Source organism: Anopheles aquasalis, chromosome Y (assembly GCF_943734665.1).
Source record: "Anopheles aquasalis chromosome Y, idAnoAquaMG_Q_19, whole genome shotgun sequence".
Taxonomy (NCBI): domain Eukaryota; kingdom Metazoa; phylum Arthropoda; class Insecta; order Diptera; family Culicidae; genus Anopheles; species Anopheles aquasalis.
Window position 1 is genome coordinate 5,018,826 of NC_064879.1, and position 27,573 is coordinate 5,046,398.

General features: G+C 49.0%; 1 protein-coding gene across 2 annotated transcripts; it reads left to right on the plus strand.

The window, feature by feature from the left end:
• Window positions 1–11,437: 11,437 nt before the first annotated feature.
• On the plus strand, window positions 11,438–26,368 carry LOC126579620 (transcription factor SPT20 homolog). Of its 2 annotated transcripts, none has more exons than XM_050243097.1 (2): window positions 11,438–11,930; window positions 23,492–26,368. In XM_050243097.1, exons 1-2 carry the CDS (start codon window positions 11,919–11,921, stop codon window positions 25,499–25,501), a joined length of 2,022 nt encoding a protein of 673 aa, XP_050099054.1. In that variant the 5' UTR covers window positions 11,438–11,918; the 3' UTR covers window positions 25,502–26,368. The 2 variants fall into 2 exon arrangements, with proteins under 2 accessions (XP_050099054.1, XP_050099055.1); XM_050243098.1 differs by having other exon boundaries at window positions 23,495–26,368.
• The last annotated feature ends 1,205 nt before the right edge of the window (window positions 26,369–27,573 follow it).

A 27,573-nucleotide genomic window follows, 5' to 3' on the forward strand; every position in this document is an offset into this window, starting at 1 on the left:
AGCGCTCCACGCGATCCACCTTAATTAATCTCCGATCAAACAGTTCGAGACCCATCAAGGCGCCGACAAAAGGCAGCGCTCGTACGTACAGACGCAAAATCAAACACGCAGTGCGATGAGCCACCACAACCCCCCGCCACCTCCCACGGGCGGGGGGGGGGGGGGTGGAGGGGGCAGCAGTGGGTCAATGGTGAAACTGGACGCCGCGCATCCTCGAGGCTACATCCTCGAGGGTCTAGGGTTTGTGTGGTTTCGCGAATTCGCGCCGACCGATCATCGCGTCGCGCCACTAATGAGAAGTTGCTGATCAAATTGCCCAGCCATCCAACAACAGCAACAACAACAACAACAACAGCAGAAGAAGTATTGCTACACGTCGGGATCCGATCCGAGAAGGTAGCGAAAGTTTCGGTGAGGTAGTGGAAGGAGGGGGGGGAGAAACACTTTACGAGATTTCACTTTGCCCGCGGTCAGCGTACGGGGTGGGTGGGGTTCGTATGTAAATTCGCCCACCGGGGGGCGCACTAGAGCTCACGTCAGCGTCAGGTGTCATGTGTCGCTGCGTCCCCGGAGTGGACCGGACCGGATGTACACATCTTCACTCATTTGCGGTCCGGGATCGGTATAGCAAGGTGGGACCTTTAACGCACGCCCAGATGGCGATGACGAAACGCCGCGGGTTTTTTTTTTTGGTGAAGAAACCATTCAGATTTGCCCTTTCATATTTTTAACATTTTTCCCCGAATGCTGATCCTTTCAAGAACATTGTGTAAAAGTTTAGGCGCATTCGAAGCAAAACTGGCCAAGTTACAGATTTTTTAATGCATGCAGCATGCTACTTTGAAGAGCGTTTCCCAAAACCAACGTTTTCAAAATCGATGGCCAACCAGTACCGTAAAAACTACTTGACCGATCGATTCGAAAATTTTAACACATAATCTGTGCACTATTTGCCAGGTAGTCCCGTCGAGAATTCATGAAAATTGTTGATACTTGTTTTTCAACAAATCTTTAAAACTCGCTTTTCTGTACAAAAGCGCAAAAAGCATCACTTTTTCAACTTCAAAAATCTGCCAAAAATCGAAAAATTATAATATCAACAAAAACCTGACGGGGTTACCTAGATAAACTTATAATCTTTCAAACGAGTATCGATTTGTATTTTTATAATGCCCCATCACGCAGCTACGATGGGCACCGTGAAAAGCATCTTTTCGCAGACGCACGTTCATAAATTTGATGCCATGGATGAAGTTTTCAATCAATCTTCCTCAAAAGAGTACCAAATATTCTTCAAAAGTTGCAGTTATATATGACGTACACTCGAAAGGATAAAGTTGAATGGTTACTTTACAAAAAATCATCAAAACGGTCCTTGGTAAGAAATTAAAATATATGTTATGAGTATCATAGAGAATCACTAAAAGACTAAAGTGTTGTGTCAAAATTGATCGGGAAAATTCCCCACTCTGGAGATTATCCGCTCCGAGATGAGCAACGTTCAGCGAGCAGCGAGAGAGACGAGTTGATCTTAATGAAATCAAACCATGAATCATCGTAGACGCATCATTTAACAGTGCATTAGGTTGAAGAATGATTTAATCTTCAAAAAAGAATAGGAAAACGTCGCGTACACCTATCTTGAGCCGGTAAAACAGCTCGGTATGCTCTGATGCCACATGAATTCAAAAAACTAATACGTTAATCCAAATGGTTTCAACGCTTGTGATTTGCTTTTCACGTTACGAAAATCGATTCGGTATTCGGCAAATCATCCCAAATATGGTGCACTCTATCACGACTTTTTTGCGACCGGCAGATTATTGAGAACTCCTTTTTGGGTAAAACATTAGCGGAAGATGTGACAATGCGACAAGGGAACATTGTCCAGGTTTTTGACGATAAAAAAATCCGAAGACCCAAAGATGACCGGCGACATCCTGCCAGATGTCAAAAGAAGAAGCCCAAAAGATCATAGAACAAAATGAAATACAAGTACCAATTGAATAATTCTCGTGAAAAGTATTTAAAACATTGCATTAACTTTCGATTCCACGAAAATCGCAATTACTTATGAAACATTTTAATTTAGCATACAGCTAAAGGTGTTAGGTGTTTCAAAATTACCGAAATCGATCGATAGTCTAGTATTTTTTTTTTTTGTGTATGCTAACGATCGCAATCGACCCATTTGCGAATCAAACATCCGTTACACAGTTTCACTTCGATTAATCCATGAATTTTACACAACCTGTAAAATGTAAAAAACCTAAATGTCACAGAAAAAAAAGAGAATAAGGCACCTTAGACCCCGATCCGCGAACCGCACTGATGCCACCCGAGTGCCCGGCGTACCACCGTTCGAATTAAACGATTAGCGCGCCCGGCCCGCACCATCACCCCACAGCTTCCCCAAAGGCAGGTCCCACCAAGCTACACCGCCACGCAATTGATGGCTGACGTGAAATCGCTGGCCACAAAACGGCGCAAACGACGACGACGACGACGAGCCCCAAAGGCAAAGGGCCACTTAAGCGGCAGAGCATAATAGGTTAAACGGAGAGGAGTTGAAAGAGGAGGAGGAGGAGAAGAAAAACATATCCGCAACATACCGCGGTCCGGGATGTGATGGAACATACGGATGCGGTCCATTACGCAACGTCTACATTCGAACGATCGTCGATCGCCGATCGCCGCTGATTGTCATTGCTGCGCTCCGCCTGGACCCCCTCCCCCCCCGCCGCTGGAGGTGTCAAAGTTCCTCCCGAAGAACGTGCAGCGCGGACGAGTGTGAAGAAAGTCACCCAAACCGAACCGAATAATAAAGTCACAGCGACCACCACCACCAATCAATCAGAAAAGTGTGCACACCTTTAGTGGCCTCGCAGGCGTCAGACACCCTAGTGGCGCTGCGATTTTGTCGAAAGGCCACCATTATCGTTTCGTCAGCAACTTCCTTCCCACGAGGAAAGTGTTGTTCCTTGTGTTCCTTGTGTTTCCCCGCCCCGAGCCGATCACGAACACCTCCTGCAGCAGCAGCAGCAACAATTCGTAATTCGATCCCGCGGTGGCGCACATTTGGCGATCAACGCATTGACGTAAACAGGCGCCCAAAAACTCCAAAAGCGCCTCGAGCGCCCGGAAGTCCCGTGTATTTTGGTTCTCACGCCCGCCAGCGCCCCAAGGTGAACCACTAGGCCTGAGGATGCGCTGCGCAAAAAGGTCAAGAATCTGGTTTCCCACCTTTACTATCTTTTTCTCTCTCTCGCGCGCGCGCCGGGGGAAGGTACAGAACCAGTTCCGGTGGCTCATTTACATACCACGCACCGATCGGTGCCGCAATCGGATACTTCCGGGATCGGAACGCGACATCGGCGACAGATGATGAAGCGAGGAAGAAGGTGAAATCTGTTCTGAAGGGCGCCTCACGCGCGTGTGGCCCACGCAATGGTTCCGCTCGGTTGCGGAACCGGGACCACCGTCTGCCGACAGGCTGTCTGTCGGCTCCTGGGAACTGGAGCAGCCAGAATTGGCGTGGCGCGGAGCAACTCTAACCTTGCAAATCCCCAACGTGCAACGTGCGCCGTGGTGCGGTGGTGTTTGCAATGCGAAATTTCCATTTGCACGAATGCAGTTGCACAGCGAGTGCGAGTGGGCCCGGGGAGAGGGAGTGTGCGAATCAGGGCGCGTTCGCTCTCGAATTTGTGGCGTGGTGATACTAGTTTCTTTTTTTTTTTCTTTTCTTTTCAACGCGGCTTCTGGGTGGTGCTATTTCGCCACTTAAACAGAGCGGTACGGCTAGGACCCTAGGGATGCTGTGGATTGGCGGGCGTTATTGTTTTTGTTTTTTTTTTTTTTTTGGTCACTTTACGGAGTAGAACTTCTTTTCCAGTTTTCGGTTACTTTTTGGTCGTTCGCGAACTGTGTCAGCTGGTGGCTTTTTGGTAAAACGTCGTCATGTTACATACTTACTCAGCCAACCATCGCAGCACATTCTGACAGCTCTTCTGAGACATTTTTTCACATCAATCAGCACGTCAAACGTAATTAGAATTAATGTAAATTCTCCTTTTATCATTAGAAGATGTTTGTAACTTGAACATATAGAAAATACATTAAAAACTTGTAGGTGAGCTTAAAAAAACCTAACAGTGATGTTTTACAAAATGACATCCTCATTTGCATGTACCACTCTGTAACGAAAGTAAGATGAATGGGTACTCTATTTGCTCGTGTGAACGATTTTTTTTCAATTCTCGTATTTTTTGTAGGTTGCCACTACTTTGATTGACATTCGTGCCAAGTTTTACGTCTAAACAATCATTAGTATTTGAGATATGATGTTTTTTGTGTTTTTTAGCGAATTCTTCGTTTTTTGATTTTTCCAAATTTGTTGAGCATAGAATTGGCAAAAAAATTTGGCGTTCGTATACGTAAAAAACGATGCAGAAAGCATTTGGTGACCACGGCAAGATAAATAAAAATGTTTATGAGTAGTAAAAGGACTTCCAGGATGGTCAGGAACGTGTAGAAGACGATAAACATTCTAAGCCACCATCAACGTCAATTGACGAAGCTCACGCCCAACAAATAAAAAATTGGTATGGCAAAACCGTCGATTAACAACTAGAGACCTTGCTGCTAATATTGGCATATTCAGATAATTCGTCGTTTACATTTTAAGAAATGTGTTGGGCCTCAAATGCGCCACAACTCGACTGTGTTACCGTTGGTACCAGCGACTAGCGTTGGTTTTCCGTGACTTTTTCGCCAAAAACTCCACTTATTTCGTTCCAAAACGATCGCTTTCGACTGATTTAGCACCAATGTTACTTCTCGCTATTAAAAAAGCACCAAAATCCTCCTCCGGAGTGTTTCCAGTACGATTAAATCCGTCTGCAAAAGTGCATTGCATCGGGGTGCGACGAAATTGATTTGGAGGAATAAAACAGGAACTTTCCAAATAAATCAAAATCAATCTCCTTATTTGATGGACACAGAGCGTAGTATGAAACAGCGTGTACACTACCGACCCGTTTTGGATACTACAAAAACCAAGACAGTTGTGGCGTGCGTGTTTTTGTTTTTTTTTTTTTTGTTGGCGCAATTACCCATATGACACGCGGGCGCGTGACGTCACACCCGTCACTATCTCAACCCGAAAAAACGAAGGGATCCACCACCGCACCGGGAACAGTCACCGCAGGAATTGCCACATTCCACTCGAGATGCTGCTGCTGCTGTTGGCGCTGGTTTATTGGATAATTGAATTTCGAAAGCCAGCTGGCCGACCGGGCGATGGGAATGGCGATCGATTGGAGCGGACACCTCGCCTCACACCACCACCGTCACCGTTCCAGCAAGTCCGGCAGAGCCACACACGTGAAGATGAAGATGATGATCTCAAGCAGTTGGTTTGTTTGATTGAGTCTCGCGCGCCAAGGGGGGTGGGGGGCGGTTTAAGGTGAAAGTATTTTCGTGCCGAACGTACCGTTGCGGTTGCGGCAGGGCAGTCAGCGCAGCAGCCGAGGGGGAAGAGGCTACAAACTGTCAACTAGCCGGGTAAAACGGTTGGCTTTCTCTCCGTTCCGTTCCGGCTCGTACTTCTTTATTTCCCCCCTACCCCCTCCCCTCCAGTACCACGAGACGATTATCGTAGTCCTTCCAAAACCGGGGGGGGGGGGGGCGTTTGGAGCCTGGAGGAGGAGATAAAACCACGACACGATGGATCGAGGTTCTCTCGAGGCCAGGTTCGGTTCTGAGCTTAGCATCCACCGACGTAGACCAACTGGAAAAGGGTTTAAAGATTGGGCACACGCCCACACACACACACACACACACTGGAACTGGAATGTTCGCTAGTCGCGAGTAGAGTTTGTGACCCCATGGGATAGCGCATGAGGAACGGAATATGAATGGGAGAGGGCTTCACGAGCTCTCGCCGTACTCAACTCGCTACCGTGTTGCTCCACGCCATTCCTTCCATTTCTCGATTCTCCTTCTCCCTAGCCTTCACCACCTCCTCCGTCAGGCATCTGGACGTGGAGGAGGGACGTCTCGCAGGGGAGTATTTGAGCCAACAGACCGGCCGCAGCATGATATTTTGTTTTTGGTTTGAGGTAAATGTTGCCTGATAATTTTAAAATACTCTACACATGATACCACTGTCATACAGAATTCAATCAATGAGTAAAGTAAAAATAGCTAAGTTAGGTGCTGTCGCAAAGTCGGAAATTCTGTCGATTCGAAGCAGATTTCAAGTGAAGATGGATTGCGGCCGCGATATCGACTTAAGGGGGGGCTTCGATATTTAATTTTTTTATGTGACACATGTTTTTAACATTTTTCCCTGAATGTTGATCCTTTCTAGAGTATTATGTAAAATTTTGGGGCCAATCGAAGCAAAACTGAACAAGTTACAGATTTTTTAATGCCAAAAAAACCAACGTTTTCAAAGTCGGTGCCCATCGTACCGTAAAAACTACTAGACTGATCGATTTGATATTTTTAACACATAATCTGTACACTTTTTGCCAGGTAGCTCCGTCAAGAAATCATGAAAATTGTTGATACTTTTTTTAAAACAATTTTGTAAAGATCGTTTGTATTGGCAGAATCGCAAAAAGCATCGCTTTTCCAACTTCAAAGATCTGCCAAAAATCGAAGGAATAGGAAATTCAAACAAAACTCTCCTGAGCTACCTAGATAAACTTATTATCTTTCAAACGAATATCAATGTGTATAGATTTCAGATGACTCACCACGCAGCTACGATGGGCACCGTAAAAAGTACCTTTGCGACGACACGCCTACCAACATTTGATGCCACGGATTAATTTTTCACTCAGTGTTGCTCAAAACAATACCAAATATTCTTCAAAAGTTGTAGATCAATATGCCATTTACTGGAAAATATAAAGTTGAATGGTTACGTCACAAAAAATCGTCAAAAACGGGCCATTTTTTGAAGTATTTTTTTCTTTTTTGTTCATATGTTAATAGAATTTCAAACAAACCATCCTTTGCTACCGTTTAATATATCGAATAGCAATTATACTCCTAACGAATAACAACATTATAGGGGGCTTAAACACTCCTCTGTGCGTCTGTGGACGTCTCGCACGACGACCGGGATTGGCGCACGGCGCGCATGGTGCGTTGCGTTGCGTGTTTAGCGGCGACCGTGTATGCAGCGCCGATGCGTATAGGGTAAATTTCAACCATGGTGTCATCATCATCATCATCATCACGCGATCATCAACATGATCATCTTGAAGCGTTCGTCGTTCGCTCCACCACCACGGCAGCCTCTGCGGCAAAAGGACTGTCGCGGAAGGTTTTTGGAAACCCTTTTTGAGTTTTTTTTCTTTTTTCTTTTTTTTCGTTGTTTCTTTCTCTTTATCGGCCGGGCTAGTGAAAGTTGTTGACCCATCCCTCTCCCCACGCCCTCACTCTCGGATCGATTAATTGATTTTCCAGCCAGCCAGCCAGCCAGCCAGCCCTCCTCGCGTCGTCGGTCGCCATTTCGCGGCGACGGCGACTCTCCCTTTTGAAGGCCCAATTGCGAGGGAAGAGGAGGGAAGGGCAGGGTGTTCCCAGAATAAATTATTAATCCCCAATCCTCCTCGTCTTCGTTGGGATGCCTCGTCGTCTCGGCAGTCTCCCCAAAGAATGCTGTTTGGCCCGGACCCCGCACCCCATTCCAAGGGCATCTTTTCCCCCGAGGGGGCGGGCGCTTGTATCTTTCGCTCTCGTTCAGGCTTTCCCAGCTTGTATTCCGATCCGAGAAACGACGGTGCTCCAACGAGAATTCCAGCCTAGGGTGGGAGCCCATCCGATCGCCGTGGCCGCGTTGGAATGTCATGACCGGGGTGAGGTGACCACCAGGAAGTGGAAGTGTGTGCGCCCGAAAAATCCCGAGGATCCCATTTCGCGCGACCAGACCTGGCTGGCGAAAATCCGGTACCACCAGGGCCGGGTCGTGGGTCGTTTGCTGACATAAGTACCCCCCCCCCCCCCCCTCCACATCTCGTGGCATGTGATGTGCGCCTCTGGCTGTGGCCTCGAGCATCATCATCGAATGTTTTGGAGCATCGTTGTTGTTGTTGCAGCAGCAGCATAACCACACATAACATAACGACGGGGCCAAGCGGAGGGCACCCTTTAATGGCATAATCGGCATCGCCACCATTCCTCACCTTCAAACGCTCTTACTCTACACTCTTTTTCTCTTTTTTTTCTCTTTCTCTCTCTCTCTCTCTCTCTCTCTCTCTCTCTCTCTCATTGTCTCCCTATTCGACGTCAATCGATTTATGAGCTAGACGATTTGATGATGCTGCACACCGTCGGTGAGTGTGGATGGCAGATGACGCCGCAAATAAACGGTTTCGCTTTCGGTTTTGTAAACGGGCGATGGCGTCCCAGGTGGTGGTGGTGGTGGTGGTGGTGGTAAGGGGTTAACGACATTCAGTTACACCTCTTTCTCACGGTTCACGGGCGAGCGGTTTTTGGGGGGCTGTTTTCGGGGTGGGCCAGGCCAGGCCAGCCGCAGGGTCAATCGGTCGGACACGGTGACCCTCACTCCCTCACTGTTCCATTCTTTTCCACCCACCTCACTCTTTCGGTGGTCCATGTCATCCGCCTTTGGGTGATCTTAGCGCCAAACTTGAGTCGAGTGGAGGAGGACGAGCGCTGTTATCGATATTCAAATGCCGAGCCAGCGTGCGCTCAAGGTCTCACCCGCGCCGCTACAAACGCGCTCGATGATCATCTTTTTTTTTCAACCCTCCCCCCTCTTCCCGTTGTCCTTCCGTTTGAAGTGATTCGATCGATTTCTCTCGCTTCCTTCCGCGGTTCTGATGGCCCTGATCTGCACACTTGCCAGTTGCGTCCTGGTTGCTGGTTCACCGGAAACAAACAACGTAAACACTCTGCTTCGAGTTGTGGTAGACATGTTGTAGCCGCGATTGCGTTGTACGCACGCCGTTAGTTGTTTTTCTTTTGTGCTGCTGTCCATTGTTAGACATTATACTGCTTCAATTACTACTGGAGTAAAGTGTGGAGCTGCACTTATCTTTTAACTCGCTGTATTTCGTGCTAAAGAGAGAACAATTCGTCCTATTAGCTTGACAGCAAAGGCAGGTGATTGATCTGTAGCTATAAAAAAAGGTGAAACAATTGTGTTTGATAGCGCTGATTAAAATGTATATTAAGCAAGAATTAAAAAAAAGGCGCACTCTTACCGCACCAGTGCATTTTTTAGATTTTTTTTAAATATCTTTTCTTGATAAGTGCAGGAGCTGCAGGTTCAGCAATAGCAGCAGCAGGGTACCGTCACAATTTGAGGATTTTTGTACAAATAAATTCATGAATAATTTACGCATTTCAAAGGAACGAACGAAGGGGGGTTTCGGTATTTTCGGGCCAAAAACTTTTGATGATTTTTTGTGACGTAACCATTCAATTTTATATTTTCAAGTAAATGACATATTAATCTAAAATGTTTAAAGAATATTTGGTTCTATTTTGGGGAAGATTTATTAAACACTTTATCCATGGCATCAAATTTATGAAGGTGCGTCTGCGAAAAGATACTTTTTACGGTGCCCATCGTTGCGACAAGACGGGTCATCTGAATTATACAAATCGATATTCATTAGAAAGATTATAAGTTTATCTAGGCAGCCCCGGAAAGTTTTTGTCAATATTCCGACTTTTCGATTTATGGCAGATTTTTGAAGTTGAAAAAAAAAATCACAATGATCAAACCGGGTTCGTCGCTTATGTTTTCAGGGCCAAGTCTTTTGATTCGCACCACAAACAGTGCCCATCGCAGCTGCGTGGTGGGTCTTCAGAAACATGCAAATCAATATTCGTTAGAAAGATTATAAGTTTATCTAGGTAGCCCCGTCAAGTTTTTGTTGAAATTACAATTTTTCGATATTTGGCAGATTTTTGAAGTTGAAAAAGCGATGCTTTTTGCGCTTTTGTACAGAAAAACTAATTTTAAAGATTTGTTTAAAAAAAAGTGTCAACAATGTTTATAAAATCTTGACGGGGCTACCTGGCAAAAAGTGTACAGATTATGTGTTAAAAATTTCGAATCGGTCGGTCCAGTAGTTTTTACGGTACTGGATGGGCACCGACTTTGAAAACGTTGGTTTTTTGGGAAACGCTCTTCAAAGTATCTTTCAAAAATCTGTACCTTTGTCAGTTTTTCCTCGATTGATCCAAAACTTTTACACAATACTCTTGAAAGGATCAGCTTTCACGGAAAAATGTTAAAAACATGTGTCACAAAAAAAAATTAAATACCGAAGTCCCCCCTTCAGCGCCCAAACTCGAAGCGCCTCGAAGGTTGCTAAGGGATAATGAATTTCAACCATTAAATTGTCACTAGCTAGAGCCGGTACTTTTCCAGTAGAGAGGTAAATAGTTGTTCAATAAATCAATGCATTTTTTCAGTTGTTGTTGTAGTGTTTCATTGTTTTTTTTTGTTTCGTTTTCTCGGCTGCAGATGCCATTACATACTGGTGTTATGTAGGTTTGTGTGTGCTGCATGTTGTGAGCTCTTGTAAAGAAAAACAGATCTAAGAAAAAGACCACTGCCACTCTTCTCGCCACACAGTCGTGCCTCGTTTGCAGACGATCCCGTTAGTGGTATGTCATTTTAGTTGTTGTTGTTGTTGTTGCTGTTGCTGTTGTGACCCTTTCCCGGTTGCATTCCTGCTGCGCGTAGGGCGTGTTGTTGGTTGCCCCGCAGCATCGCAGCTTTGGCGCCCCAGCAACCCACCAATCCCGGAGGAAATCCCGTAGCAAATCATCACCATCATCATCGTTCCGCGGCGCTGTCCCTGTGGTATCCCTATTTGAAGGAAAGGGTAATAAAGAGAGTGAGAGAGAGAGAGACTGGCTCCGAATTGAAGTCCAATATTAGAGACAGAGGAGGACAGGGGCGCCCTCAGTGTCCTGCGGTCGTGGCGGCAGCAGCGGCGGGAGGCAAAAACAAAAAGCATCGTAGATATTTGGATGCCAGCGAGCTCCAGCAGTGCCACTCCACTGCCAGCATCATCGTCATTATATGCCATTTTCGATCGAAAGCCACACCCCGGGGACGGAATGGAAATCCGTCCGTCCGTCCGTCCGTCCGTCCGTCGGACTGGATCAGGGCTGCGCACACGGTACCAGCGAGAGGAGGGGAAGGGAGGGGAGGGGGAACAGTGATGCTGGTGCTGGTGGACCCACCACACGCGCCTAAATCTCTCTCTCTTTCTTGCTCTTTGTCTCTTTTTTTTTTACTAGCGCGCTCCGCGCTCTCTTCTCTCTTGCTGCAGATGCGCGAGATGCTGGCTCGCGATCGCTGACGCCTGGCGTCCTCACAACACAACAAAATCTCGCGCCCACCCGGCCAACCGTTTCAGTCGAGCAGCGACGCTTGCCGCGCCAACAATTCCACGGCTTTTCGGAACCAGCCAGCCAGCTAGCCAGCCAGCCAGCCACTGCATCCGCTGGCTTCCCATCCCAGAGCGAGTGTATTCGGTGTAGTTGTGCGCTGTCTGAGTGCGTCCGTGCGTGCGTACATGAGGGTAGCTACGCGCCCATCCCCGGTACCCTCGGTGTGATCTTCTTGCCGGTGTGCATCCGTGTGTGTGCACTGTCACTGTGAGTGCCCTTTATTAAAACACTTAAAGTTCTCGAAAAAAAAACTCCCAGTGTGCCAGGGTCCAAGGACTTGGCTTCCCGCGTGTCGCGCCAACGGATCGTGCCATCATCTATCAAAAGCCACCAGCCAGCCAGTTCGTTCGGTTCATCAACATCAACAAACCTCTGTGCCGCTGTGCGCTGTCGTGCAGGCAGTCGCCAAAACAACCGCAAAACAAAACAAAAAACAAAGCAAACCCCAACGAGAAGCCCCAGCGATGCGGCTAACGGTGAGTGTCCTTCCCAGCCGGGTTCCGTATTTCGTACCCGCGTTTTCCCTCCGACACAAAACGAAAGACTTCAACGGTACGGTTGGAGGCGGCGACGAACCCCCCCCCCCCCCGGGCCCGTCCCTTCGAGCGTGGGATTTCGGTGACATTTTGGGGCGATGGTGGCGGCAAGCGTCTTACCAGTTGTCAGGGGAAGACCCTCTCCGCCCTTCCTCATCTTCGGTTTCCTGGGGGGCATCTTCCAGTCCAGCGGGCTCAGTGCTCTGTCATTCGCTTTAACGGGGGGACTTCGCTGTATTTAATTTTCTTTTGTGACACATGTTTTTAACATTTTTCCCTGAAAGCCGATCCTTTCAAGAGTATTGTGTAAAAATTTTGGACCAATCGTGGAAAAACGGACAAAGATACAGAATTTTGAAAGTCAGATTTTTGAAAGATACTTTGAAGAGCGTTTCCCTAAACCAACGTTTTCAAAGTCGGTGCCCATCGTACCGTAAAAACTGCTGGACCGATCGATGTGAAATTTTTAACACATAATCTGTACATTTTTTGGCAGGTAGTCCCGTCGAGATTTCATAAAAATTGTTGATACCTTTTTTTAAACAAATCTGTAAAGTTCGTTTTATTTGGCAGAATCACAAAAAGCATCACTTTTTCAACTTAAAAAATCTGCCAAAAATCGAAAAATAGGAATATTGACAAAAAATCTCCGGAACTATCTAGATAAACTTATAATCTTTCTAACGAATATCGATTTGTATAGTTCAGATAACCCGTGATGTCGCTACGATGGGCACCGTAAAAAGTACCTTTTCAACGACATGTCTACCAAAATTTGATGCCACGGATTAACTTATCAACGAATGTTGCTCAAATCAATACCAAATATTCTTCAAACGTTGTAGATCACTATGCCATTTACTTGAAAAAATTAAGTTGAATGATTACGTCACTAAAAAATCGTCAAAAACGGCCCTATTTTTGGCCCGAAATTACCAAAGTCCCCCCTTAAAGACACCAACAATGGCTACGGGAGGCGGTTAGGAGGTTGACTGGTTGTGAGAAGAAAAAAAAATCGGAGGGAAAATCGATTTCACGGCCCGCTGGAGTGCGCTCAGCTTGATTGACCAAACGGGTACACGGGCAAAACCGGAAGCCAAAAAGAAAAACGAAAACAACGACGACGAACGGCGACAAAACGCAAAGTAAAACGCACGCAGGACGATCGCCGCCAGTGCCCCCCCCCCCCCAGGGTTTCCGGGTTTTCACGGCGTGCCACAGAATTCCGGCCCCGGGCCCCTGGTGTGTTGACATTTGAAAAGTCACTGCCCGCACCATCCGCGCCACACAGCCGCGAGGCCCACAGCCGACAATCGGTCACGGGCTGGGCTGGGCTGGGCTGGAAGAAAGCGGCGCGCAAAAGGTTAGTGGTGTCCCAGCCGCCCACGCGGTATGCCGAAATCGAACGGTTTTTTTTGTTTTTTTCTTTCAACCGCAGCACAACTGGTACCAGTGCGCTGCGGATGCGCTGCTGGCGCACCGTTTTGCTGCACGCCCCCGCCTTCGTAGCGTGCATCTTTCTGGAGCTGACCAAATATTTAATCCCGTGGACATCGCTGGACAGAGCGCGGTAATAGCGGAAGACAATTAACGGCGCCAATGGGGCCCTGGTGACCGTTTGTTTGTTTTGCCCGCTACACCTCCAGCATTCCCGGCTGCTGTTGTTTTTGTGGTGGTTGTGGTGGTGGTGGTGGTGGTGGTTGATGGCGGAGACGGGCGTACGTTGGGTAATAATTTATTAAACTACGCCATTAGCCATTACTCAACCGGACAGCCAGGCAGCAACATCGCTAGGCGCTGCTCCAGCGTTCGGATCGTCGGATCATGTTCGCCATTGTGTGAGAGAGAGAGAGGGAGGAGGGGGCAATTTCCATCGCTGGAAAAACCACCGTCCCTTTGACACATTACAAATCGAACTCTTTCTGGTTCTCCACGGAATGATGCGCGTAGCATTGGTTCAGGTTCTTTCCGCCTTTTCGGGGAAAGAGGGGGGGGGGGGACTTTTGGGCCGTTGTTTTCCGTTAAAAAAATAATAACAGCCCCGGCCTGGCCGCCGGAGCAGCTGCTCTGTTGCCGATATTGTCTTATGCGTGATGATGCAGCATAATACACCTCCACCCCTGCCATCCTGGTTTTGGTAACACCACGAAAAAAAAAAACGAAGAAACAAAACACCCACCCAGCCAGCCGCGAGCAACAGGTCTCATAATTTTCATCTTCATTGGCGGTGGTGCGTTGCTTTTCGTTTGCTGCCGCTGCTGTTGTCTGTTTTCTTTTTTTCTTCTCCTTTTTTCGTGTGGAAAAGTGTGGAAGGTCAGATTGCGGGGTCGAGGGAAACCGGGGGGCTGCTGCAGCATGTGAAGCCGCACGCGGTTTGGCGGCGGTGGCGTAATACAATGCGCGTTTCGCACGCGCACGCGCGCGCGCCAGACGCACCAGCATCGTTAAAGGAGGAGGGGGGGGGATGGTTCAATTCTATTGCCTTTGGCTTCGGTGGCTTCGGATTGTTGTGTCGGAAAATGAAGAGGAAAAAAAACAGAAACAATTTCACTCTCGCCCCGGGTAGGGCCCGGACCCGGTGTGATGTGACGGCATCACCGGGGAGCGAGCACGCAGCATCCAAAGGCTCATATTACGCAGCAGCAGCACTGCCACGATTGGTTAGTATCTGCTCGTCTGCTCGCTGGTGCTTTTCATAACGCACACACCGTGCCCCGCACACCGCAACAACGTCGCGTCACCACGCATCATCTGACAGCTGACGTTTGTTTACCTTTTTATGCATCCCTCGCTGGTTCAGTTTTGATCGACAGAGAGAGAGAGAGAGAGTGAGTGTGGGGGGGCACCAGCATCACACATCGTGACGTGTTCGTCATCAACATCATCATCATCATCATCATCATCCTGGTGAGCGCGGTGCTGGGAATAGCAGCACCGTTTGGTTATTTTATAATATGGATCCCGTGGTGTGCGCACCGAGGAGGGGGGTGGGGGGAAACGATCGCACGACGTAAAGGCAGCGGCAGACACCTGGCAGATGCACTGCACACGAGCTAACGAGCGAACGGATGAGCGGTGATGTGTTGAGTAACGCTGTGCACGCGTGTGTGCGTGCGTGATTGGCGCACGGGTACAGCACTGCCGGTTCGAGATCGAGCACTGGCGGCCTGGCAGTAGAGACGGGACCACTTGGACTTGGTTGGTGGCCAGGTCCCATTTATGGTATTCCCTCTTTTTCTTTTATTTTTCGGAGAAGCCAGCCTGCTGCCTGGCCTGGCCTCGTTCGTTCATGCTCTGCCCCGAGGTGAAAGTGCGCCCACCGCACCGAAAGGGAAACGGCAGTGCTGGGTGGAGTTTGTTGAATCGATAAACTCCGTCAAGAATCAAACTGCCGAGAACGGCCGAAAGCAGACGGTGAAAAGAAGGGCTCGAAAATTCCTCGTTTCTCCCTCAGCGCTGACCTTGCTGCCGGCAGGCGCGAGGCATGCGCGCGAGAACCGTTTCCCCCTTTTTTTTTCCATTCCATTCCTTCACATAATAAACTCGCTCCACGCTACCGAACTTGCGCAGGAACGCGCCGCAAGAACGTGGGCACAGCATCAGCCTTAGCAGCAGCAGCAGCAGCAGCAGCAGCAGCGGAAAACGAAAGTTAATCACCGGGCCCGTACGACGAGAAAGCCCGGAGAGAACGATAATTGAGGCGATAAGCGGGAGCCGCGCTTACGTCAAAGTTTCGCTTTCGAAGGGCTTCCTCTGGGGGGGGGCGTAAGAACCTTCGTCGGCTAAGCCTTTCCTCCCATCAGAACTACCTTAGCGCTACTAAAGCGCGCTTGCCTGTTGCGCCGCCTGGATGTCATTGAACCTTCAACAGTTCCCATTCCGGGGGCCACCTCAGAGGCCAGTCAGAGCTATATAGTGCTCCTAGCTGGCTTAGGCTTTCCGGGTAACAAAGGAAACGACACTCCGACCGAGAGCCCGAGTCGAGTCTGCTACCCAGTTGAATTCGTTTGTTGCCGTTTGAAAATCCCAATGGAAGCATGGAACACCTTAAATTTGGCCGCATAAAACAGGACACAGCTCAGGCCAGAAATAAGCTATACACATGGCAAAGGTGTCATTTTGTAGGTATTTTATTTAGCTATCGATAAAAAATAGGGATACAATTATTGTGCATCGTTTCGTATGTATTTGCGCACTTTTGGTTTTATGCGACTCATCATTTGCTGCACACTAGTGGAAGAAGTCTCATTGGCCATTTTTTCACACCATTTGTACATTCCGCGTGGGATTTTTAATCATTTTGCATTGTTTCTTTAGTCTTTATTAGATATTAGTAGATAATAGCCCAATATAATTGTATTGGACGACACTGTGGGCAATTTGGTGGATTGAAGATTGTTGGTATGAAATCAATGCTGTTGTTTCTATTCCAATGACATCCTGCTAAGTCGGGCCAAAACTCAACAGGACCTTTGAGAGACATAATAAAAGGTAGAATGATCTTTTCCAGGCATTCTTCTTTGTACAAAGTTTGCTTTTGAAGGTATGGTTCGATTTTGGCAAATTATTTATCACTAAAAGAGAAGACTATAACCCTGAAAAAGACACCAACAGAGTAGCAAAGCGACCACTAGGGGCACTGCAGTGAGTAGAAGAGTGCCCGGCCAAATTTAAGGTGTTCCATGCTTTAATGCCGTGTACCTGCTCGTTCGTTGCGAGTGAAATAGTTCGCATCCTTTTCCCACACGGGGGAGGGGAGGTTGCACAAAACGGGAAGCTCGAACAGGCGCCGCTAAGGCGCAAAATGAGTTGTTCGAGTGCAAACATTTCTCGAACGAATCACAATAAGGTCCTAATGTTTTGTTTTCAACGTAGCTTCGCGCCATAATGATACCCCTATTCGTACTCGAATGTTCCAGGCAGGACGACAGTCTTGCAATAGGGACCCCAATCTGACGCCTGTCTCTCTCTCTCTCTCTCTCTCTCTCTCTGTTTCTGTCGATACGAAGATGCGTAAAAGGAAAGTGCTGGTTCGTTTGTTACTTGGTTCTCTCCAGTTGCGTCTCCCTTTATTGTGACAAGGGGTAGAGGGGGGTGCATTAGCATAATGTGCGATTCGAGCATTAATCAAACAACAAACAAGCTCAACCAAGACGACATCTTTGCTTTGCACGACACAGCGAGAGAGAGAGAGATGCACTGATGGCGCGGTGGTAGAGATCTCACAACAAAATACTAAACGATTCACCCACCGCCTGCCAGTTTCAGAGAAAGTTTCCTCTCCCTTTCCGCCCAGCCCAGCCCAGCCACGGGCGCGCACTCGGGTACGGCACCGATCAGATCCGGGTTGCTTTCGAGGATGAGGATGCTTCCTGTAGTACCGGCGTCGGCGTGTGCAGCGCCGCGCCGAGAATGTAAACTGTCAACTGTGGCTGCTGCTGCTGCTGCTCACTCGTGACTCGATTACGCGAGCCATGCATGGGCAGCCATGGCGGAGCTCGTGCGCCCGTGTGCGCACAGAAATGTCAAACAGTGGCTGAGCAGGGCTCTCAGGGTTTTGAGAACTCGGTTACTACAGGTAGCTGCTGCTGGTGCTGCTGCTGCTGCTGTGGTCGTGCGATCGATCGCACAGGCAGAAGCTAATTGGCTCCCTTTTCCTCTCGCACCGTATCACAGCATCTCCATCATCCGGCGACCAGATCCAGGGGGAAATGGGTACGCTTTACGCAGTAAACCACCCCAGAGACCGGTCTGGCACACTGACTGATTGACGTCGAATGCGTCTCTGTGTGTGCGCATTGGTTTGGGTGAAAGTTTGGCTAACGCTGTTGGAACTATCATCATCATCATCATCGTCATCATCATCCTCACCAATGCAATGTAGCCCCGTAGCAACGATCTTGTTCATTATGCGGCGTGACGCGGCCACACGTGGCCACGTCGTGACCCCTGAACTCCTCTCACCTCCTGCCGTGGTGGTGCTAGTCACTCGTAAACAAGCTCGTCAAAAAATTAGCGAGCGTCTCGCACTCGCACGCACCATCCATCGAAACCGAAAGTGCGCACCGTGGACACACCTCGGCCGGACCCTCGGACTGACGTAAGGCATTCCGGTCCGGGCAAAGGGGGGGGGGGGGGGGGTGTAAATCAACACAAATCAACATCAACTTTCCCACCTTCGCTGGCCAGGGCTGTGAATTATGCTAATGATAGTGTTGAGAATGCGGCGCGTCGCCGCAGCGCCCGTGATAATGATGGTGATGATGATACTCTCCCGGGGGGCCGGAGGGGGGGGGGGGGGGAGGTTACGCCGAGATGATAGCCGTACTAGTGCGGCCGCCCAGGGGCTGAACATCAACCCCTAAGGTCGCGTCACGTCCTTTCGCGCTTGTGTCTGTGTGCCTGCGAGCTGTCATACCGCTCCTCCCCCCCCCCCCACCCTTTTGAGCTTTGACATTTGACGCCGATCATGCTCATGTCGGCGGGCGGGCGTGTCACGATCACCCCGGACGGTAATGGCCGGGCTCTAACCTCTAACCACGAGCCAGCCGTGATCTGGCTGCCAAGCGAGATGGATTCGATGGGGTGGGGGTGACGGGGGTTCGTGTGCATCCCCAGCTGGGCCATCATCACACGGAAACACAGTTGGGGTGGCGGCGCCATTACCCAACAGTAATTAGAGTTTCGTTTTTCCGTTATTTTTTTGTTTTTAATTTTGGGATTTTTTTTTTTTTTTGTCAATTTGCGCTACAGAGCTGCCACTATACTCCCGGCTAGTACTACCAGTAAGAGTATCCGCTTATCCACTCGTAGTACTAGTGGCAGAATCCTCCCCCGGGGGGTCAACTCCGAGAACTCCGGCATTTTGGCACTCCCTTTGATACCCCCCCCCCCCCCCCCTCGATCTCTGCCGCTCTGCAGCAGCAGCACCAGCAACACGCAGGCTGTTACATGCCAGCCGGTTCCCTCCCGTTGCCATTACCCCCAGTTTGCCTCTTTTGAGAGAGTTTTTCAAATCAATATGGCTTCCGTGGCGATGGCGTTACGCGGTGCGCTCGGTTGGCTCGGATTTCGGATTAATTACGTCGGTGAACATCATCATCATCGCACGTACGCACGCACGCACGCACGCACGCGCACCTTTACTCACTGCAAACGGTTGATTGACGGCAGCGATGACGACATGAGTCCCGCGATCGCCTAATGCCAGCCCGATGATGCCACCACAGACCGGAAGGCAGCAAGACAGTCTGGTCGGTGTCGCACAGAGAAGTGTTTGAGCCAAAACGCGGGCCCAAAACTCCGCATTTTTGCATTTGTTTTTTTTTCTTTGGGTTTCAAATTTTGCTTTGCTGATAATTTTCAATTATTCTACCAGATGATATCACTGTCATACCGAACTCAATCAAAGAGTAGTGTAAAAAAATAGCTAAGTGAGGTGCTGTGGCCAAAAGGAAACTCTGTCGATTCGAAGCAGATTTCAAGTGAAGATGGATTGCGGCCGCGATATCAACTTGAGGGGGAGCTTCGATACTTAATTTTTTTTGTGTCACATGTTTTTAACATTTTTCCCTGAAAGCCGATCCTTTCAAGAAGATTGTGTAAAATTTTTGGATCAATCGAGGAAAAACTGACAAAGATACAGATTTTTTAATGCATGCAGAACGCTTCTTTGAAGAGCGTTTCCCTAAGAACCAACCTTTTCAAAGTCGGTGCCCATCGTACCGTGAAAACTACTGAACCGATCGATTGGAAACTTTTAACACATAATCTGTACACTATTTGCCAGGTAGTCCCGTCGAGATTTCATAAAAAATGTTGATACTTTTTTTCAAAACAAATCTGTAAAGTTCGTTCTTTATGGCAGAATCGCAAAAAGCATCACTTTTTCAACTTCAAAAATTTGTCAAAAATCGAAAAATAAAAAATTCATCAAAAACTCGACGGGGCTACCTGGATAAACTTATAATCTATCAAAAGAATATTGATTTGAATGTTTCTGATGACCCATCACATAGCTCCGATAGGCACTGTTTTTGAAGCGAATCAAAAGACTTGGCCCTGAAGATATAAGCGACGAACCCGGTTTGATCATTGTGATTACTTTGTCAACTTCAAAAATCTGCCAAAAATCGAAAAATTGGAATATCAACCAAAACTCTCTGGCAATAGCTAGATAAACTTATAATCTTTCTAGCGAATATCAATTTGTATAGTTCAGATGATCCGTCATTTCGCTACGATGGGCACCGTAAAAAGTACCTTTGCGGCGACACGCCTACCAAAATTTGATGCCACGGATTCATTTTTCAATGAATGTTGCTCAAAACAATACCAAATATTCTTCAAAAGTTGTAGATTGATATGCCATTTATTTGAAAAAAATAAATTGAATGGATACGTTACAAAAAATGGTCAAAAACCGATCGAAAAAACCGAAGTTATCGACATAATATGTTCATAGAATTGCAACAAAACATCCTATTATTTTACTGTTTCATACGTTATTATTATTGGCAACGTTTTTCGCTCAAATACTCCTCTGCGCGTCGCCGCGGTTGAGGAGAAAGCCTCACCTCTTCGACTCGCCCAGCGACCTTCGACCGTAATGGCAGCGAAAAATTCGATGACCACGGCAGGCACCGCGGCGATAGCGAATGTTGCCACAGGTTGCATAACATTCCAGGTCCAGTCGCAGTCGCATCCTGCCTCCCGTACCTACTACTCCGGAGGGCCCCGGCGAGGCAATTTGAATACAATCATTCGTCCCGGGACACATACACCCGGGGCCAGGCCCAGGCGGGCACATCATATTTATCAACCTATACTCCCCAGCCCCCTCCCGGTCACCCGAAATGTAGCGTAACGGAGCGTGATGATGTCTTGCTTGTCCGCTTGCCTGCTTCCTGTAGTGATAATTCATCAAACCACCGCCAGCCCATTCCCTCACCACACATCCTTATTTTGCAGCATTCAACATCGGTCCTATACCGCCCTCCCCCCCCCCCCCCCTCCCACCTTTCGGCACCGACACATTCGTTAGCGCTAATGAACGGTGCATTCATCGGAGCAGGACGCCAAATGGCGATGTGCGGAGTGGGTTGTGAGGCGAGGAGAGAGAGAGAGAGAGAGAGAGAGAGAGAAAGAGAGAGAGAAAGAGGGGCAGTGTAGCGCATCTGCCGGGACGCTGTGTAATGGTACCAGTCGATCTGCCGCTGCTGCTGCTGCTGCTGCTTGCTTTGTGCCAAACCGGCCAGCAGACCACCGGAGAGAGTGAGTGTGGCGGGCGGAGGGTGTGGAACGGGAGTAATGAGGTAATTATGTAGCACCCGGCCACCCCAATGTTGCCGGTGTACCATTCCACGCTTTCACCCTCCATCTGCATCCGAAGAGATGCGCTAAAGATGGCGCCCCTCACGGCGGGGGGGGGGATGGAGGTGTCAAAAAGGGGATGACCTTCCCCTTGCTTCACCACTTTTTCTGGGAGAAAAGAGGGGGCAGGGGAGCGGGGGGGGGGGGGGGCGATGCATCTAGCTGCACTCTAATGAAGTGACAACTACTATGATGTCAAATCAACCGAGCGACGCGCACGGGCCGGCCAGGGACCTGTCACGGTGTTGTCACAGCCGCTGGCAGTCGGCGAGGCTGATGCCTGACCCAGTCCCTTGCCCTGCACCAACCGCACCGCGCACACAATGCGCTGCTGCTGCTCTTCTCAGCAGCTCAAGCTTGACGTTGCGATTGTTTGCAAACAGAGACACTGGGAGAGAGAGAGAGAGACCGAGTTGGTTTGACGAGAAGAAATGTCGAGAATGGTAATCACACAGCGCAGTACGCGATTATTACCCCGGCGCTAGCTGGTGTTGTTAATGCACACCAGACAGTGCGATACAATGGCACCGGCAACACCAGCAACAGCTGGCGCCATCTCAGCTTATCCACTTATCCAGACCGAACGCACGCACGCACGCACATTATCCGTGCAGCGTTTTGCTGGCAGGATAGCCAGCCACCGATAGTGGCCACGGCTTGGTTTGCGATTGCGTTGTCGCGATTCATCCCATTCAGGTGCGTTGGCACTGATTGCATTGCTACTAGCGCGACGAACAACCGGACCGTAATGGGGCGATGGGGGTGAACGGTGGTTGTGCAATCAACATTCGCCAACGGGGTGGGCGGGCGAGTGCATTCATTGTGCATCGGAATTATGCCAGAGACAGGGATGGGCGATTTACTGCGCTCTCTCTCTCTCTCTCTGTTTTTGACGATTTTTTGTGAAGTAACCATTCAACTTTATCCTTTCAAGTGAATGGGATATTAAACTGCATCTTTTGAAGAATATTTGGTATTATTTTGGGGAAGATTGATTAAAAACTTCATCCATGCCATCAAATTTAGGCAGTCGTGTCTTCGAAAAGATACTTTTTACGGTGCCCATCGTAGCTGCGTGATGGGGCATCATACAAATACAAATCAATACTCGCTTGATAGATTATGAGTTTATCTAGGAAGCCCCGAAGATTTTTTGTTGATATTTCAATTTTTCGATTTTTGGCAGAATTTTGAAGTTGACAAAGTGATCACAATGATCAAACCGGGTTCGTCGCTTATGTTTTCAGGGCCAAGTCTTTTGATTCGTACCAAAAACAGTGCCCATCGTAGCTGCGTGATGGCTTTTCAGAAAAATGCAAATCAATATTCTTTTGAAAGATTATAAGTTTATCCAGGTAGCCCAGGAGAGTTTTTGTTGAATGTTCTATTTTTCGATTATTGGCAAATTTTTGAAGTTGACAAAGTGATGCTTTTTGTCATTTTGCCTAGAAACACGATTTTTGAAGATTTGTTTTGAAAAAAAGTATCAACAATTTTTATGATATCGCGACGGGACTACCTGGCAAAGAGTGTGCAGATTATGTGTTAAAAATTTCAAATCAATCGGTCCAGTAGTTTTTACGGTACGATGGGCACCGACTTTGAAAACGTTGGTTCTTAGGGAAACGCTCTTCAAAGAAGCGAGCTGCATGGAGGCATCACTTTTTCATCTTCGAAAATGCTGCCAAAAATCGGAAAAATTGAAAATTCACAAACACTCGACGGGGCAACCATGGATAAACTTATAGTCTAGCAAAATATCAGCCGCTGATTTGTATATTTCGGATGACCCGGCACGTGACTACGATGGGCACCGGAAAAAAATCGAACCTTTACGAAGACACGCCGTTCTAAAGGCATGATGCCAACTTCATCGATTGTGTAATAAAGCTTCCGCAAAATGCAACTAAATATTCGTTACCAGTTGTTGCTTAGTAAAACATCCATTCGAAAAACATAAAATTGAATGATTTCTTCACAAAAAAATCGTCAAAAGTTAGTCTTCATTTGGCTCAAATTAGCCTTCGCTGTCAAAAGCTAATCAACCTCTTCATTTTGTTTTTCTCTTTTCTTCTTCTGTTCTCCTCTTTGCTGGTGCTTGTTCCGGATCTGGATCTGAACCCGGGCAGCAGTGCGTGTGGTTGCTGGCCCTGCTGGGCACCGTCCTAGTGGTGACGGTGGCGGCCAAGGAGGGCGCGAACGACCGGAAGCTCAACATCGATCCGGCGCTGCGCAAAGCGCTGCTGCGCGCCCTGCGCCACCTGAAGGAGCGCCAGGAGGAGGAAAGGCAGGAACAGGAACTGCTCGGTGAGGCCAACACGACCGAGGAGAACTACGCGACCACGATCCTGGACGAGATACTGGAGGAAAGCACGGTCGAGGAGGAGAACGGTCAGCTCAGCGATCTGCCCGCCAGCAACATCGACTACCACACGTACGTGGCTACGGCCGATACCAGCAGCAGCAGCAGCAGCAGCAGCAACAGCGGTAGCAACAAAGATACGGACCCGGGTCTAGCAACGGCAGAGACGGGCAAGGGCGTGCCGGTGGCCAGTAATGAGGGGGATGCCAATGAAATCATCAAAACGATCATCATCGCCAAACCAAAGGTTAATCTGAGCCCTCCGAAGCAGGAAGCGGACAATGAAATCGTACCGGTGGCAGCCCTCATCACCGAGGCACCGGGTACACCGGTGGCGCTCCCGGTCGTCGCTCATGCTGACGTCACGGCTACGACGACGACGACGACGACAACGACGGTGAGCACCAGTACCGGCCGGCCGGGGCCGACCACTGAGGCACCGACGCACAACGAGGATGGCGAGAACATTGAGCAGGTCAAGTCGGAGGATGTGAAAATCCAGCAAGCACCGCTGGTGGCCGCCTTCACCGTGCAGCAGGATCAGCTCGGTGTACCACGGAACGTCATACCGCTACTGCAGACACCACCGAAGCAAACGTCACCTTCACAGCAACAGCAGCAGCAGCAGCAGCAGCAGCAGCAGCAGCAGCAGCAGTTACCATCCGTCCAAAGTGCCGTCGAATTTCAGCCTACTAGTCCGCCGCTACTGACACCACTCGTTCCACTGAGTACCAGGGCACTGGAGGAGAAGACGCGGCTACTGGAGCAGCAGCTGATCGCACTGCAGAACGCACAACGCGCCCAGGAACAGCTGCTGCGGGCCAAGATCCAGCAGGAGCAGGCCATCATCCAGCAGCAACAGCAGCAGCTGCTGCAGCAGAAGCAGCGGCTCGAGGAAGAGACCCGGTTGCGCCTCCAGCGATTCGAGCAGGAGCAGCGCCTATTCCGTCAGCAGCAGCAGCAGCAACAGTTCCAACAGCAACAGCAGCTCTTCCAGCAAGGACCATTCAAGCCTCAGGCACTACCTCTACAGCAGCAGCAGCAACAGCCACTGCAACAAGCACCGCAGCCAACCTTCATCCAGGAACTGCCGCGTCCGGGCCCGGCCGTCCAGTTCATCCCGAGCGTGAGCCTGCCCGGTGGCAAACCGATTCCCATCTCCGTGGAGCAGCAGCTTCCCTTCAAGGAAGCCGTTGACTTCCAGCAACAACAGCAGCAGCAGCAGCAGCAGCAGCAGCAAGCCCAAGGTCCAAAGACGACGACCTCGATCGAGCAGGTGAAGGCTATCAGTCCTCAACAGCAGAATCTACTACCTCCTCAGCTAGCCCGTGATCAAACGTTGCCACTGAAGCCGTTCCAACCGTTTAACCTGTTCCCGGTACTGCCACCACTGCAGCTAGCACCGCTGGCGGCGGCCGGACCGAGCCCATTCGACCAGCAGCTCCTGCCGCTGCAGCAGCGCAACCGGGTGTTCCGCCAGGAACCGGCGACCGGTAACGCTGGTCTCAACTTTGGACCTCCTCCGCAGCAACACCACCACCACCACCAGCACCAGCACCAGCAGCAGGTGCCGTTCCGGCCGTCGCAGCCGCTCAGCGACAGCCAGAACCTGCAGAACCTGCTGTTCCAGTCCGGCATCACGTCCCGCTCGGCCGAGGACTTCAACATCATCACCAAGGTGCTCGCCCTCAACCACGGCATCCCGCAGGCCTCCTCCCAGAGCATGTTCGCCAAGCTGAGTCCGGAGCAGCAGCGGCAGCTGCTCTTCCGGAAGTGAGAGCAAGGGAACAGCATCCCTCATCCCCCTTTCCACCCCCCCCCCCCTCCACCCCCTTTTTATCCCGGGGTTACCGGATTTTCATGCATCGTCGAGTGTGTTGGGGCGGTGTGTGCGGTGTGTGTGCGGTGTGTGGCTCTGGGATCGCTCTGCCATATTTATTATTGGTCCCCTCCCCATTCACCCCTTTTGAGTTGTGCCTTTTCCCGTCTGCTCTCCGCCTCGCCACCAATGGCTTCACGCTACCGCATCAGCCTCCTTCTTCACCCAGCTCAGCTCGATTCACCCCTGCCCACCCTCCACCCTCCCTAACCCCTTCATACCACACGCACAACACGCACACCCGAAAAAAACAAAAACACACACCCCATATCATCGAATTTTCTTCATTCTCGCACGAATGCGTTTTCATGTTATTTAAGCATTACACGGCATGGGTCACCAGGGGGGGGGGGGGGGAGGTCGAGGAGGGTGAGTGGGGTATCGGAAAGATTCGGTTGGTAAATGAAGCGACGAGTCTTTCTTGGTTTTTCTTTCCATGGCATCCCTTCCATCGCTGGTTGGCGATCACCAGCAAGCACAGGCGGGAAGGAAACGGGGGTTATCTTCTCCTCTTAATACTCTTACTCCCACCCCCACCCCCAACCCCCCCCCCCCCCCATGTTACCCACGGTGCCGCGTGGGGAGATTATTAGGTAAGAAATGGCTCGGCTCGCTCGGTCGCTCGACAATATCCGACACACCGGCATCCGATTCCGCACGTTCGAGACGTTTCCGACTTTGACAAAAGTAGTAGTAGCAGGCTATACGTAGTAGGGACGATGGGGCGGGCCAAGCGGGAGCGCTGAATTAGCTTGTAATAAACGTTAGAGGTAACGATAGTGTTTACACTCAAGGATACACCACAGGCTTGCCTTTTCTTTATTATTTCACGTGAATGTTTTTGCATTGTTCATCACTCTCTACAGGACTACACTAACCCACTTTAATTTTATTTTGTGACACATATTTTTAACATTTTTCCCTGAATGCTGATCCTTTCAAGAACATTGTGTAAAAGTTTTGGATCAATCGAGGAAAAACTGACCAAGTTATAGATTTTTGAAAATTCGCCTCTCATACAAGGCTCTATGCAGCTCGCTACTTTGAAGAGCGTTTCCCAAAAAATCAACGTTTTCAAAGTCGGTGCCCGTCGGTGCCCCGGTTTTCAAATCGTACCGTAGCAACTACTGAACCGTTCCATTTGAAATTTTTTACACATAAGCTGTACACTTTTTGCCTGGTAGTCCCGTTAATATATAATTAAAATTGTTGATACTTTTTATTTAACAATTATGTAAAGATCATTGTTATTGGCAGAATCGCAAAAAGCACCACATTTTCAACTTCAAAAATCTGCCAAAAATCGAAAAATAGGAATATCAACAAAAACTCTCCGGGGCTACCTAGATAAACTTAACATCTTTCAAACGAGTATCGATTTGTATTTTTCTGATGACCCGTCACGCAGCTACGATGGGCACCAGAAAAAAGTATCTTTTCGAAGACACGACTGCCTAAATTTGATGGCGTGGATTCAGTTTTCAATGAATGTTGCTCAAAACAATACGAAATATTCTTCAAAAGTTGTAGATAATTATGTCATTTACTTGAAAAAGTATAGTTGAATGGTTACGTCACAAAAAATCGCTAAAAACGGGCCTTTTCTTGGCTCGAAAATACCGAGGTCTTCCCTTAAGGAAAGAATCGCACCCCTTTTTCCAACCCCCTGGCAATCGGTTTCAACCGGTGTAATAATGTTGCCTACTTGCAGGCACATCCGATCAAATTCCAACGGTCTCTCTCTCTTTCTCACTATCTATCTATCTTCCCCTTTCGCTGGCATGTTTCAAATGTACGGATCCTGTGGATCACCTGGCACCTCCATCAAGCACGTGCGTGGCCTGCTTGCAAGCGTATCGGCGCCAAATCGAACTCTTCGCTCTCTCTCTCTTTCTCTCTCTTCCCCCCTCGGGCCTGGTATTTCCGATTCGGTTGCTCGTAAATTTTTACTCGCGATTCGATTGATTCCA